This window comes from Mercenaria mercenaria, chromosome 2, assembly GCF_021730395.1.
Source record: "Mercenaria mercenaria strain notata chromosome 2, MADL_Memer_1, whole genome shotgun sequence".
Lineage (NCBI taxonomy): Eukaryota > Metazoa > Mollusca > Bivalvia > Venerida > Veneridae > Mercenaria > Mercenaria mercenaria.
This window is the reverse complement of record NC_069362.1, coordinates 65,734,796-65,747,643: the sequence shown is the minus strand read 5'-3', so window position 1 is coordinate 65,747,643 and position 12,848 is coordinate 65,734,796. Positions and strand designations below refer to the sequence as shown.

Sequence of the window (12,848 nt, the reverse complement as noted above, 5' to 3'; positions counted from 1 at the left end):
TAGATAAAACAAACAACTAATTTGTTATTGGCCTACACGCTTGTCATTGTAAGAGTAAACGACATCTGGCGACTGTGACGTATATACTGCGGTGATATCAAACTATCTTTTTTTTGTTTGAAGTTGTTCAAAGAGAAACACGGGAAAATTGTCAAACGGGAAAGATCTTCTTAACGGGTAGTAAAACCTACGTTGTAGAAATATTTCTATTCGCAAAATGTTACGAAGTTGCGATTTTCCCATAGACTCCCACTATGAAATGTTTCGAATCAGTGTAGCAAAAAATTTTGCACATAGCCCTTTCTTTTTTATTTGCTGAATTTTTAGCTCAAGATGAGCTATTGTGATCGCCCTGTGTCCGTCGTCAGTCGTCCGTCGTCAACAATTTGACTGTTAACACTCTAGAGGTCACAATTTTGGCCCAAACTTAATGAAACTTGGTCAGAATGTTACCCTCAACAAAATCTTGGCTGAGTTCGATATTGGGTCATCTGGGGTTAAAAACTAAGTCACAGGTCAAATCAAAGGAAAATCTTGTTACCACACTAGGTCACATTTTTGGCCCAATCTTAATGAAAGTTGGCCAGAATGTTACCGTCAATAAAATCTTGGACAAGTTCGATATTGGGTCATTTGGGGTCAAAAACCAGGTCACCAGGTCAAATCAAGGGAAAAGCTAGTTTACACTGTAGAGGCCACATTTATGACCATATCTTAATGAAACTGGTCAGAATGTTAATCTTGATGATCTATAGGTCAAGTTCAAATCTGGGTCAGGTGGGGTCAAAAACTAGGTCACTAGGTGAAATCAAAGGAAAAACTTTGTTAACACTCTAGAGGCCACATTTATGACTGCATCTTCATGAATCTTAGTCAGATTGTTAATCTTGGTGATCTTTAGGTCAAGTTTGAATCTGGGTTATGTCGGTTCAAAAACTAGGTCACCTGGTCAAATCAAAGGAAAAGCTATTTAACACTTTAGAGGCTACATTTATGACCATATCTTAATGAAACTTGGTCAGAATGTTAATCTTGATGATCTTTAGATCAATAAGTCAGGTGAGCGATACAGGGCCTTCATGGCCCTCTTATCTAAGTATATGCTGAACTTTTAAAAAATCGGGATTTTATCAAATTCTTCATTGTAGAAAAATTTTTGATCTGAACATGCAGAACTACCTTACGGTTTTAATATATGCACAAGTAAGTTTTACTAAATCAAGGGCAATAACTCTGGTAGTCATTTGAGCAATCTTGCCATTAAACAAGTTCTTTCCTTAATCAATCATTAATCATTTGACGAGATTATTTTTAAGAACATCTGCCATGTTTTGAGTCTTGCAGCCGACTTTCCAAAGCTTGATAATTTTACAAGGACTGGAATTGTGCCTGTAGATTTGCATTTAATACTTGTGATGTCATATAAGCATTATATAATCTTGAACAAGGCCAAATAGTTTCTAGTAATAACTGAATAATGCCTGGACCTTGGCTGTTACTTGATCATTTTAACAGCTATGAAGATCATGTTGAGAGCTTATGATCACTATTACGAATAGCTCAACCAAAGTATTGTGAAATGCTGACCTTGAAACTGGATTAGTTTTTGATCAAGAGATAGAGAAGGTGCTGCAGTTGAGCAGACTGTCACTGTGAACACACGGCAATGGAAATGGTAAATGGTTTCCTTTTGATAAATTTTGAACCTACAGATCTGAAGCTATATATTGGTAGTAACTGGTCCAACTTCATTATGGTTTTATGTCAGAAATATAGACTCAAACTTGAAAATGCTGATTTTTGTGCCATTGAATGTTGATGCCCAAAGGGAAAAATGTTTAGCTATATCCTGTGGCAATACCCCATTTCTTTAAAGAAATTATTTCTGCCAAATAAAAAAATGTTCAATGCATGTCAAAGTTATACCCTAAAATATATCTTACATGGCTCTGGGACCCGCTGAGACCTTGCCCTTTGAATTAGACTAGGGACCTTGGGTTTGCATGCAACAACTGTTTACTCGAAGTAAACAGTTACGCCAAATGAAGAAAGAAGATTGCTTCATGCAGTCTTAAGGAGGTAGGTTACCTTAATATTTGTATGTGCATATGTCCAACCGGAAGCTAACGTGACAATTTACGACAACGTTTACGACAAACTAAATGTGTTTTTATATCCATTCTTCTGAAAACAAATCATGAACCTGTCTGATGCTTTATGGTTTAATAATGCAGAAATAATGAATAAATTGCCACAGAAACGCTTCAAAACAATGTTGCCTTGAAATGACATCATGACGTTACGTGTCAGTTACTGCGCAAAATTAATAGCTTTTATTTTGAAAGTACATAATTCTGTGCATTTTCTTTTTTAAACTATTTTCAAACAACCATTATTTGCTGAAATATTTTCATGAGTCTTTTGCTCTGAATAATAATATTTTGCTTCTTTTATGTAGTTATATTGAAAAGTTCTGTGGAATGTAAGAAAACGGATGATGGTTACCAATGTTATTTGGAATATAGTTTGGTAAAAGGTTACTTGTTACGGCCATTTTCAAATAAAAAGATTGGCAGTTTGATTTGTAATACCTATTTTTCAGTTTCCGTTGATAATTTGTTACTTATACATTGAAACTTTAAGCTTTAAAATTATTCAGATTTCAGTAGAAAATTGTGGTTTCTTGAATTAAATTGATGTTACCATGGAAACGAAGCTCGTGACCTATATATTTAAATGTAAAATTCAAAAGCGTTGACACTGGTCTATTTAAGGAACACAGCTTCGGCTTTTTATTTTCATTTCAACAATATCTATGAGAATGATAGCAGTATGCTGAACGATTTTTCCATGAAAAATGCCAAACGAAGGTATACTGCTGTAAGTATTTTAAGCAGTGAAATTTGTTTGAATAAATGCACATAACACGAAAATATAACTTAGGTTAGAAATAATATGTTTTAAAGCTACATTAACAAAAAAGATAATTCTATTCAATATTTTTTTGTAAGAAATTAAGACAAAAAGCTCTGTTGCCATGGTTACTTTAAACATTTAGAAAAATAGGGTACCATGAAAAGTGCTTGGTATTTTGCTAATAATATTACCCAAATATTCCATGTTGGTCATTAATTGAACGGCACTGAAGCTGTCGAAAACCCCGTTTTTATACATAGTTGTTTAAAAATGAGAGAAGATGCGTTACCATGGAAACACGAGCCCCATGACATATACATTTTAAGCTTATATTAAAAAGCTAACACACATACTAGTAAAATTATCAATTATACAGACTTCTACGGATATCAGTGAAACTAAAATACACTAAAAAGTGTTAAATATCTGTATTTTCCTTCTTTCAATATAAAATACCTTTGGAGGGTCATATTCTTCAAACCTGGATAAAAATTGAACTTGAAGGGACAGAGATAAACGAAATTGAGATTGTAGCAGTTAAAACATCATATTACACGAAATACAAAAAATTGCTATGGTTCAACTAATTTGAATTTACCATGGTAACAAGGTAACCTACCTCCTTAAGTTATAACCTTGACAAGCCCTAAAATGAGCTTTATAACCTTTACTGTTGAGACAAGGCATGGAGTTTCATGCAGCACTCACTGTGAAGAATCCTTTGAGCTAGGAACCTGGCATTATTTGCGGGTAATTTTCAGACATATTTAGATTCACAGGTCATTTAAGGTATACATCATTTTAAAAACTGTGTTTGAAGTGCAATGTAATACGTAGGAACTTGATAAAATAGTCGAAAATCTTAAAATTACTCACAGAGACTATACTCAACTTGCTTTTTGTCCATTTCACTCTGCTAGCTCACCTGAGCATGAAGTGCTTGGGATAAGCTGTTGTGGTCACTTTCTTCTGTTGTGTCCTTCCTGTGAGCGTCCATCCATCCACAATTCTCTTTAAACGACATCAGAGTCCTTTGAAACGATTTGGTGAAAGTTGATAAAAATTGGCTGTGACATCCCTTGGATGGTTCTCTACTGAAGTTATTCAAAGAGTTTTATTCCATCGAGCCTCTGGTTGCCGTGGCAACAGAAAAGAAAAACTCAAATCCTCTCTGGAGCAATTTGCTGGATTTCAAAGTTATCCTCCGGTGACCTTTTATCAGGATTGTTCAAATTATTATGATTTGGCAAAAGAAAAGGGCTTCAAGAGAAAGTAGTTCCTTTTTAAAGTGGAAAAAATCTTAATGAAATTTGGTCAAAATGTTTGCCTTAATTGAATCTTGGATGACTTTGAAACTCTGTCATCTGGGTTCCAAAACTAGTTCTCTATGTCAAATGATAGAAAATCCTTGTTAAAAATTTGGAGGCAATTTTTCCTGCCTGGTCTTTATCAATCATGGATGATGTTGCTGACTTTGAATCACTTGCCCCTCACTGTTACATATAAGGGAACGTTGGTAAAAATTGAAATCTGGCAAGATGAGGGTGGAAATGGGCTACTTTGATTAGAATATGACAGAAAAGGACAAATCTATTGCAATTTTGCTTTAAATATGGATAAAACACAAAAATATCATATTTTCAATGTTTTGGGTGTATTTTTTTTTTTCAAAAACTGCATATTTATAGCCTAAAGATTGCTAATTTCTAGCAGTCAGGTGTAACATTGAACATATTTAACAGTTTAAATGTATAATTTGTATGCAGAGCACAGTAGAAAATAACAAAACAGTTCAAAACTAGGCTACAGTTAAGATAACTGATCGAAAGTTATGTCACGACAGCTATTTTTGCCAGAATTTGACACACCTACTTACGTTAGTACGGAAAATTCCATAAAACCTTAGAAACTGTTGGTATTAAGTTAAAACCTTACGTTTTTCATGCATTTAGGTTGTTTGTACATTTCAAATGAAACAGGCACAATCTTGGAGATGGAAGTTTTTTTGTATAAATAGGATAATGGCCCGAAATACAATGTTAGTCGCATAATGGCCGATTCAAATTGTCCTCAGTTTTTTTGCTCTGCAGAGCTAATTTCCTTATTTTCTTTGCATCTTTATTTGTTGAAATCGCGTGACAGATCTATGCTTGACATGCAGGTAGCATTTTCATAATGAAATAATAAAATGGTTGAATTTTTCATGGATACTTAGATCATACACCATCACTGCATTGTGTGTTTGACTGAAAATATTTTTCTTGTATCAAACATGACCCCCAATTTTCTTTTGATTTTTATTCAGCACTGACAATATTCTTGTAGAAAATATAGGTTACAGACATGTAAATTGGGTCCTGATGCGTAATGCAGCCATTGGATATAATTATTATGCCAATTTTATATAGAATAAAGAAGAACAGCTATTTAGTGTGTTGTAACCTATAGGGAATACTATTTAGGCGTGTTTGACCTTATAGTTGTTCGAATTGGGGCACTTGACCTGTTTTGTACTAAACACAGATGATTCAGTTTGTCTTTCCTATAGTCAATATCAGGTTTTCGACTTAAATGTATGTAATAGTTATAGTATGTGTGAGAGTGTGTTACCAGGATATATCAGAGCTAGGGGTACATCGAGGGTATTTTTCTCTGCACATATCGTCGAGGCCGGTAGGCCGAGACAGATATGTGAAGAGAAAAATAACGAGATGTACCCCTAGCTCTGATATATCCTGGTAACACACGAGCACTACATATTATAACTGTTTTATCGCATAGTTTATCATTAAAATTTATATATTATTTTCATTTAAATTTGTTTATTATTATTTTTACTATTTTGATTCCCTTTCTGCGCCTCGCTGACTGAAACACTAAAACTTCTGTTTTAAAAAATGTGTTCCCCAGATAAAAGTGCCCAACAAATTTCTGCATTGGTTTTGAATCTTTGCATTTCATTGGCCAGACATATTGTAAAACTTGTTGTTTTGTTTGTAAAAAAAATCAAAGAAAAAGAAACATTTGAGAAATCTCAGAATTTCATATATTTCATGTATTTCTGAATTTGGCAATAACTATCAAGTTTTTGAAATATTCTAGTTTATTTATTCTTTTACTTTATAAATGTAGGTGTTTGTGACAATTCTTTCTCTGTGAACTGTAAATTGGAGCTAAAATCATCTTTTCTTTGATAGGAAAAAATTATACTCCCTTGATAGGACCTCAATAGAGAAAAAGTGTTCCGATATATATCGGAACAGTTTTACTGTGCTGATATATATCGGAACACTTTTTTTCTTATGAAACTCCATAGAGATTTCCGTGTTGATATATATCGCAACAGTTTTGTAAGATATCAGAACAGTTTTGTAGTAATAATGTGTGTTACTATGTATAACATGCTGCAAAGATCAAAGGAAAATTGCCGCACTATGCGATAAATAGGAGATATAGTCCTTATTAAATCACGTGACTACAACAATTTGTTTTTAGAGGTCGAAAATTATTGTGAACGATTGTATCAACCTGTCATAGTAGCTTCCCTTGCTAGCACCGTGAACAGGAAGTTGCTGCGTCCATAGAAACAGGAAACAAAACGACCTTGTTGCTATCAGACAGGAAAGAGTGATAAAAGTGGACATATGATATTTGTCCGGATTGTTTAAAGAACAATAGAAAAATGTCAGCAACAGCAGGTTTGCAGAGTCGAGAAGTGCCACCAGAGAGGCCAGCTCCAATGGCAGAAACATCCGGAGGCTGCAGAAATGAAAATATGGAGATAACTTACACTGGAAACACGGGGAATGACATGGGAATTTCTACCATGGGTTTCAGATCATCAAAATATAATCCACCAGAATGGCATGAAAATAATTACTCCAAATATTACCAGTCGTTCGTTGACAGGGATAATGGAGAAAGGATTCGCCATGAATCAAAGCGAACCATCAATGAAACAGAAGCGACTACAAATAAAACACAGGCTGAAGTTACAAAGAAGCTTGGAGAGAGAATTCAAGACATTAATTTTTGGAAATTTGAATTAGAACGTGAAACCAGGGATGTAATAGATGAAACAGAATTATTGCTTGCTCAGAAAAAGAGGTTGGAAAATGCGTTACGAGCCACTGAAATTCCACTTCATATTGCCACAGATAACTTGAACTGCCGACAGAGAAGAGAAAACATAGATCTTGTTCAAGATGATGTTGAGCTGTCGTTGCTTAAGGTAAATACATGCATTTGTACCTATGAATAGGGTTTGCTTTTCTTGACTTCAGTGCAAAGGTGTTACATAAGGGATGTAAGGGCTATATTCCATCATTTTGAATCATTGTTGATCGATCAGTAATGTAAAAACTTAAAAGTATTTTTTTACTAGAGATCATATCAGTAAAGTATCACAAGATTGACAAAAGCCATAACCTTATTATTTTTATGATTTATTACATTTAGTGTTTTCTTTTAAACTCTTTTTATACATGAGCTCATAATGTTTGTTTTTCAGGAGGTAGAAATTATAAACAATGTTCAAGATTTGCTCAAGAAGACCATAGATCAAGCAGAAAAGCAAATAAGGTTTGTACCCTCAGTTTATTGCCAATGATTTAAAAGTGAGCACCTAAACCTCCATGTCTTACATACCATTCTGTGATAAAATAGTTACGGATACTACATACTTTTTTTTGTTTTGGGTTTAACACCGTTTTTCAACAGTATTTCAGTTATGTAATGGCGGGCAATTAACCAAACCAGTGTTCCCAGATTCTGTACTCGTACAAACCTGTTTTCCGCATGTAACTACTAACTTCCCCACTTGAAGCAGAGGTGGAGGACGAATGATGTAAGACACAGTTTCTTTCGTCAAAATGTCACGGAGAACATAAACCTTGCCCGAAGATCGAACGCATGACCCATTGATCAGTAGATCTGTGCTCTCCCTACTGGGCTAAGCGTGTGGCATGGTAGTACATTATGACTGATAATTGCTATATGTCATACCCTCTAACATGAATAAGAATAAATTGCTTAAACTTGTGCAACTGCCAATACACAAATTAACAACAAATGAAATTGTTTTAGAACTTCTTACTGTATAGAATATTTTTTTATGACCTTTGAATGGCTAAGTAGTAAAGTTTTTAGACATGCAAGTAGTGTACATATTGAAATTTAAATTTTCAGGTTGAACCGTGACGCTAAGCAGAACTTGGAGATGGACTGGAGTGACAAGAAGGAAGCACTAGAGATTGATACATCATCTGGTGCTCTCAAAAATCAACACACTAACAAACAGTTCTACCCAGGTGCTGCTAAATTCCAGGAAATGTAAGAAAAAAATGTGCATATCTGTAATGTTGGAATGGAAACTACTGCCCTAAAGTTTTCTAAGATAGAAATACATTAAATTAAGTTTAGAAATTGATTTCTATGTCATTCAAATAACCAGATATGTTTCTACAAAATTAAATTGTGAAATTTATGATAGTTTTATTTATATCAATAACAAAAGTTTTAATATTTTATTCAAAGTTGTGATATGCAAAGAATGACAACTCTTGCCTTAGGCCAGTGCTTACAAGCAAAGGTATCTATTAGTTTACTTCCCTTGCAATTTGCAGTCTCTACCTATTCAACTCTCTGGGTGGCAGGTATAAATGAGTTTATTAAACTTTTAACATCTCTCTATTTTAGTCAGTCAACACCAGAGTCTTGGGCCCAGTTTTCACATGATAACATTGTTCGTGCCGAACATGAGAGAATGGCATCAATGCAGCTCCGTCAGTTGATAGATAACATCCTTGAAGATACATCCCGTGATGAGCGAGAACAATGTGACGCTGTTGATGTTGCATTCCAGAAGAGAGTCACAGAGATGGAAGATGCCAAGACCAAGATGGAGGAGAACCTTAAAAAGGTAACTGTCAGAATTCTGAATGCCTTTATTACATATGAACAACATTGTGATCGTCAAAAGTAATTTTCTTTTGTTCTGCATTTACTGAAATGCCTACTGATTTTGGTTTAATGGACCATGCCATGTTAATAGTTTTCACATAATTGAAGTATCTTTTTCCAGTCGTTTTATACATAATTGAATCTTACAGAAAAGTATCTCATATTCGAGTATCATATTCAGTTGCTTGCAGTCTGACCTCAGGTTTATTGTATTTAGTTACTTGCCGTCTGACCTCAGGTTTATTGTATTCAGTTACTTGAAGTCTAATTTCAAGTATAGTTACTTGCCATCTGATCTTAGGTTTATTATATTCAGTTACTTGCAGTCTGACTTCAGGTTTATTATATTCAGTTATTTGCAGTCTGACCTCTGTTTTGTTGTATTCTGTCACTTGCTGCCTGCATGACTTTGGGTTTGGTTTAATGTATTCAGTTACTTGCCATCTGACCTCAGTTTTATTGTATTCAGTAACTTGCCCTCTGACCTCAGATTTATTGTGTTTTGTTACTTTCAGTCTGACCTCAGGTTTATTTATTCAGTCACTTGCCATCTGAGCTCAGGTTTATTGCATTTAGTTACTTGCAGTCTGACCTCAGGTTGCCCCTTTACCAGGTTTATTGTATTCAGTTACTTGCAGTTCGACTTAAGGTTTATTGTATTTTGTTACTTGCCATCTGACCTCATGTTTATTATATTCAGTTACTTGCTATTTGACCTCTGGTTTGTTGTATTCAGTTACCTGCAGTCTGACCTCAGGTTAATTGTATTAAGTTACTTGCCATCTGACCTCATGTTTATTGTATTCAGTTGCCTGCCGTCTGACCTCCAGTTTATTGTATTCAGTTACTTGCAGTCTGACATCAGGTTTATTGTTTTCTGTTACTTGCTGTCTGACCTCAGGTTTTGTATTCAGTTACTTGCAGTCTGACCTTAAGGTTTATTGTATTTAGTTACTTGCAGTCTGAACTCAGGTTTATTGTATTTAGTTACTTGCAGTCTGACCTCAGGTTTATTGTATTCAGTTACTTGCAGTCTGACCTCAGTTGTAGGACTGGTCGGCCTAGTGTCAGTATAAATGATTGATTGGGATATAATGTCAACTATAAAGTTGGGCATAGTGCTCACTGCTGCAAGAGAACCTCATCGTTTTTATGACTGACAAGTTGTTGAAAAAGACACTTAAAATCCAAAAACATACACACATGTATTCACTTACTTGCTGAATGACCATGGTCCTTGAATATTATCACTAAAACTCATTAAATACATACAAGACAGTGAATCTGATTTTTAGTTGGACTACTTGAAGAATAATAAGGGCTACTTGCGCTCGCCCCAATCGGCATCAGTGTCTCATTGGTTAAGATATTTTATTCTGTCCGATATCTACTTCATTGTTTAAGATTTTCAATTGAAACTTGCTGTACTTACAGTGACAATGTACATTAGCAATATACGTAACTTAAACTGCAGTATCTCTAGAGTTATATCCCTTCTTAACCTAGAAATTTCGAGAAGGTACAAAACCATGTTTTTAACCATTAAAACTTCACACTCATCTTTCAGGTATTAACACAAGTTTACGGCATCAAGTCCCGTAACTCTTACATGAATTTTAACAAAATTACCCGCTCTTGGTTATAGAAAATCTAGGTTGAAGTTTTGCATACAGATTGCTCACTCCAAAGTCAATATATTGAATTGAAACATTATGCAAGTTATTGAAGTAGATAAAAGGTGGTGAAATGGTGCATATCCTATACCTTTGAACGGTATGGAAATTATTAGATCTCCAAAACTAATGAAGATTCTTTGTCGAAGCTTCACACATATGTTGGGTGCAATTGAACAAGATCGCAGCATCATGTCCAATAACTCTATTCTTAGAAAGAAAATCCATTTTACTTAAACAGTCATTATGCAAGGAAAAAATAGTAATAATATTACTTACTTGATGAGTTAGTGTAACTTCTTGAAATTTGGTACCACAGGTATGTGAGGAGATCACCCAGATGGAGAAGAACATCGCGAACTTGAAGAAGGCCATCAGAGACAAGGAGAACCCGATGAAAGTCTCCCAAACAAGACTTGAAAACCGAACTTTCAGGCCTGGTGTTGAGCTCTGCAGAGATCCAGTGCAATACAAGTATGTGTTTGTTGTTTTATCATTAGCTGGAATCCTCCAAATAATATGGAGCGTGAATTTTATGTGTATATGCTACTTCTGGAGTGGCATTGAGGTGCATAATGAATTGCCATATGCTAGCTTAACAAAAATGAGGCAATTACATCCAGATATTTTCTGTATAGTCATGTTTTAAAATTGTCAGTATGGATTTGGTAGCACAACCTTTGCAGTAGGATTTAAATATGGCGCTAACAGCATTATAATTAGCAATCGTCGGAAGTTTTCAGTTTCTTTATTAAGTTTTGTCTGTGTTTTGCCTGTTCAGAATGTTATACAGACAATTTTTTACAGGTATAAAACATTGTCTTTCAATTTTTAGACTGGTTGGTGAAGTGAACGAGATCCACACCTCTATTGATGCTCTGACAGACAAACTGAACCAGGCTAACAACTCTCTGAAGGACTTGCAGGATAACCGTATGGGGCTGGAAAAGGAAATCTCCATCAAGAAGAACAGTCTGTTCATCGACAGAGACAAGTGTATGACTGTACGCACACGATACCCCACCACACTAAAACTGCAGGGATACCAATAATCATTCAAATATAATTTTGACATTTAGACATTTTCAAAATACTACATAAATAAATGAAATTAAAGTGTCGAGTAAGAAAATACTTATAATATGAACATGAACATAGTTTTTTGATAGTGCTTTTATTTCCATAAATGTTTATGTTTAAAATCAAAATGAGTTCTTTTTATAGGGTATTTTTGGGAATTATATGATAAAAACAGTATTGAGTGCATATTTTGGATTATGGAAAGGTTAGAGATATGTATAACTAAGCCAGGATATATCTTGTCAGTATCAGTGAATATTAAATACATGTGTATTATTCTTAAATGATCATTATTATCAAGGCATTTCGTCTGTTATTGGCATAATTTGCTACATATAATCATCAGTATTATCATTGATTGCTGACCGTTTTCCCCCGCGAGATCCGTTGTTGTAGAACCTGTATGTTAGTTTCACTGTCGTGTGGGTGCACCTTTATCTGTGATATAAATGTACCTTTTTTTATAAATGTACTTTTTTATACAAATGTTATTTCCGTCATCTAAAGTAATATCTCCAGCTGTTTGTTACTTGCTCTAGAAGTCTCCATTTTACAAATTGCCCTTTTCATTGCAAAATCAGTATTGTGTAGATCTGTACACAGGAGTAGGAGTTTGTGATGAAATCGGCAACTCTTGTTAAATTTCAAGTATTTTAAACAATTTTAACATTATTACTGCCTCTTTTTGTCTTTGTTGCATGATAGGTACTGTTTCCAGAGTCTGGACAGTCTTGTTATATTGTCTTTTTCCCTTGTGTTGCAAAAAAAAGCTTTTAAAGTGTAAATAAAATGGTGTATTATGAATTTCTTTTGTTTTACTTTTTTTTGAAATTTCAGTAGGGCAGGCCAGAAATTTGCTATATGTTGAAACTGGTTATGTTCATCAGAAACAATGCACTTCGATAAATGCAGTAATATATTACATCATACCCATGAATTGCTTATCTATACATATTCATAGTGGTAAAAAAGAATAGTAGTTCTGTGAAATGAAAGGTAGATAAATATTACAATGTTTGCTAACAGTTGTATCATAAACAATTTTTATAAGCCCGAAGGGACGTATTGTGTTTTATCCCCGTTGTCCATCTGTCCATTAGCAATTTCGTGTCCGCTCTTAACTCTTGAACCCCTTGAAGGATTTCAAAGAAACTTGACACAAATGTCACTACATCAAGAAGACATGCAGAGTGCATGTTTTAGATGGCTCGCTTCAAG

General features: G+C 34.5%; 1 protein-coding gene across 1 annotated transcript; it reads left to right on the top strand.

Annotated features, from left to right (window-relative positions):
• Positions 1 to 6,481: 6,481 nt before the first annotated feature.
• Positions 6,482 to 12,434, top strand: LOC128555191 (tektin-4-like). The gene is made up of 6 exons (XM_053536797.1): positions 6,482 to 7,147; positions 7,427 to 7,497; positions 8,104 to 8,247; positions 8,614 to 8,836; positions 10,870 to 11,024; positions 11,386 to 12,434. The coding sequence occupies exons 1-6, from the start codon at positions 6,599 to 6,601 to the stop codon at positions 11,600 to 11,602; spliced, it is 1,359 nt and encodes a 452-aa protein (XP_053392772.1). The 5' UTR covers positions 6,482 to 6,598; the 3' UTR covers positions 11,603 to 12,434.
• The last annotated feature ends 414 nt before the right edge of the window (positions 12,435 to 12,848 follow it).

Excerpts from the sequence above, each read along its gene's own strand:
- LOC128555191 (XM_053536797.1), top strand. The coding sequence starts at position 6,599 with ATGTCAGCAACAGCAGGTTTGCAGAGTCGAGAAGTGCCACCAGAGAGG. Across the intron at positions 7,498-8,103 it reads CAAGCAGAAAAGCAAATAAG|GTTGAACCGTGACGCTAAGC; the intron begins GTTTGTACCCTC and ends TTAAATTTTCAG. Across the intron at positions 8,248-8,613 it reads GCTGCTAAATTCCAGGAAAT|TCAGTCAACACCAGAGTCTT; the intron begins GTAAGAAAAAAA and ends TCTCTATTTTAG.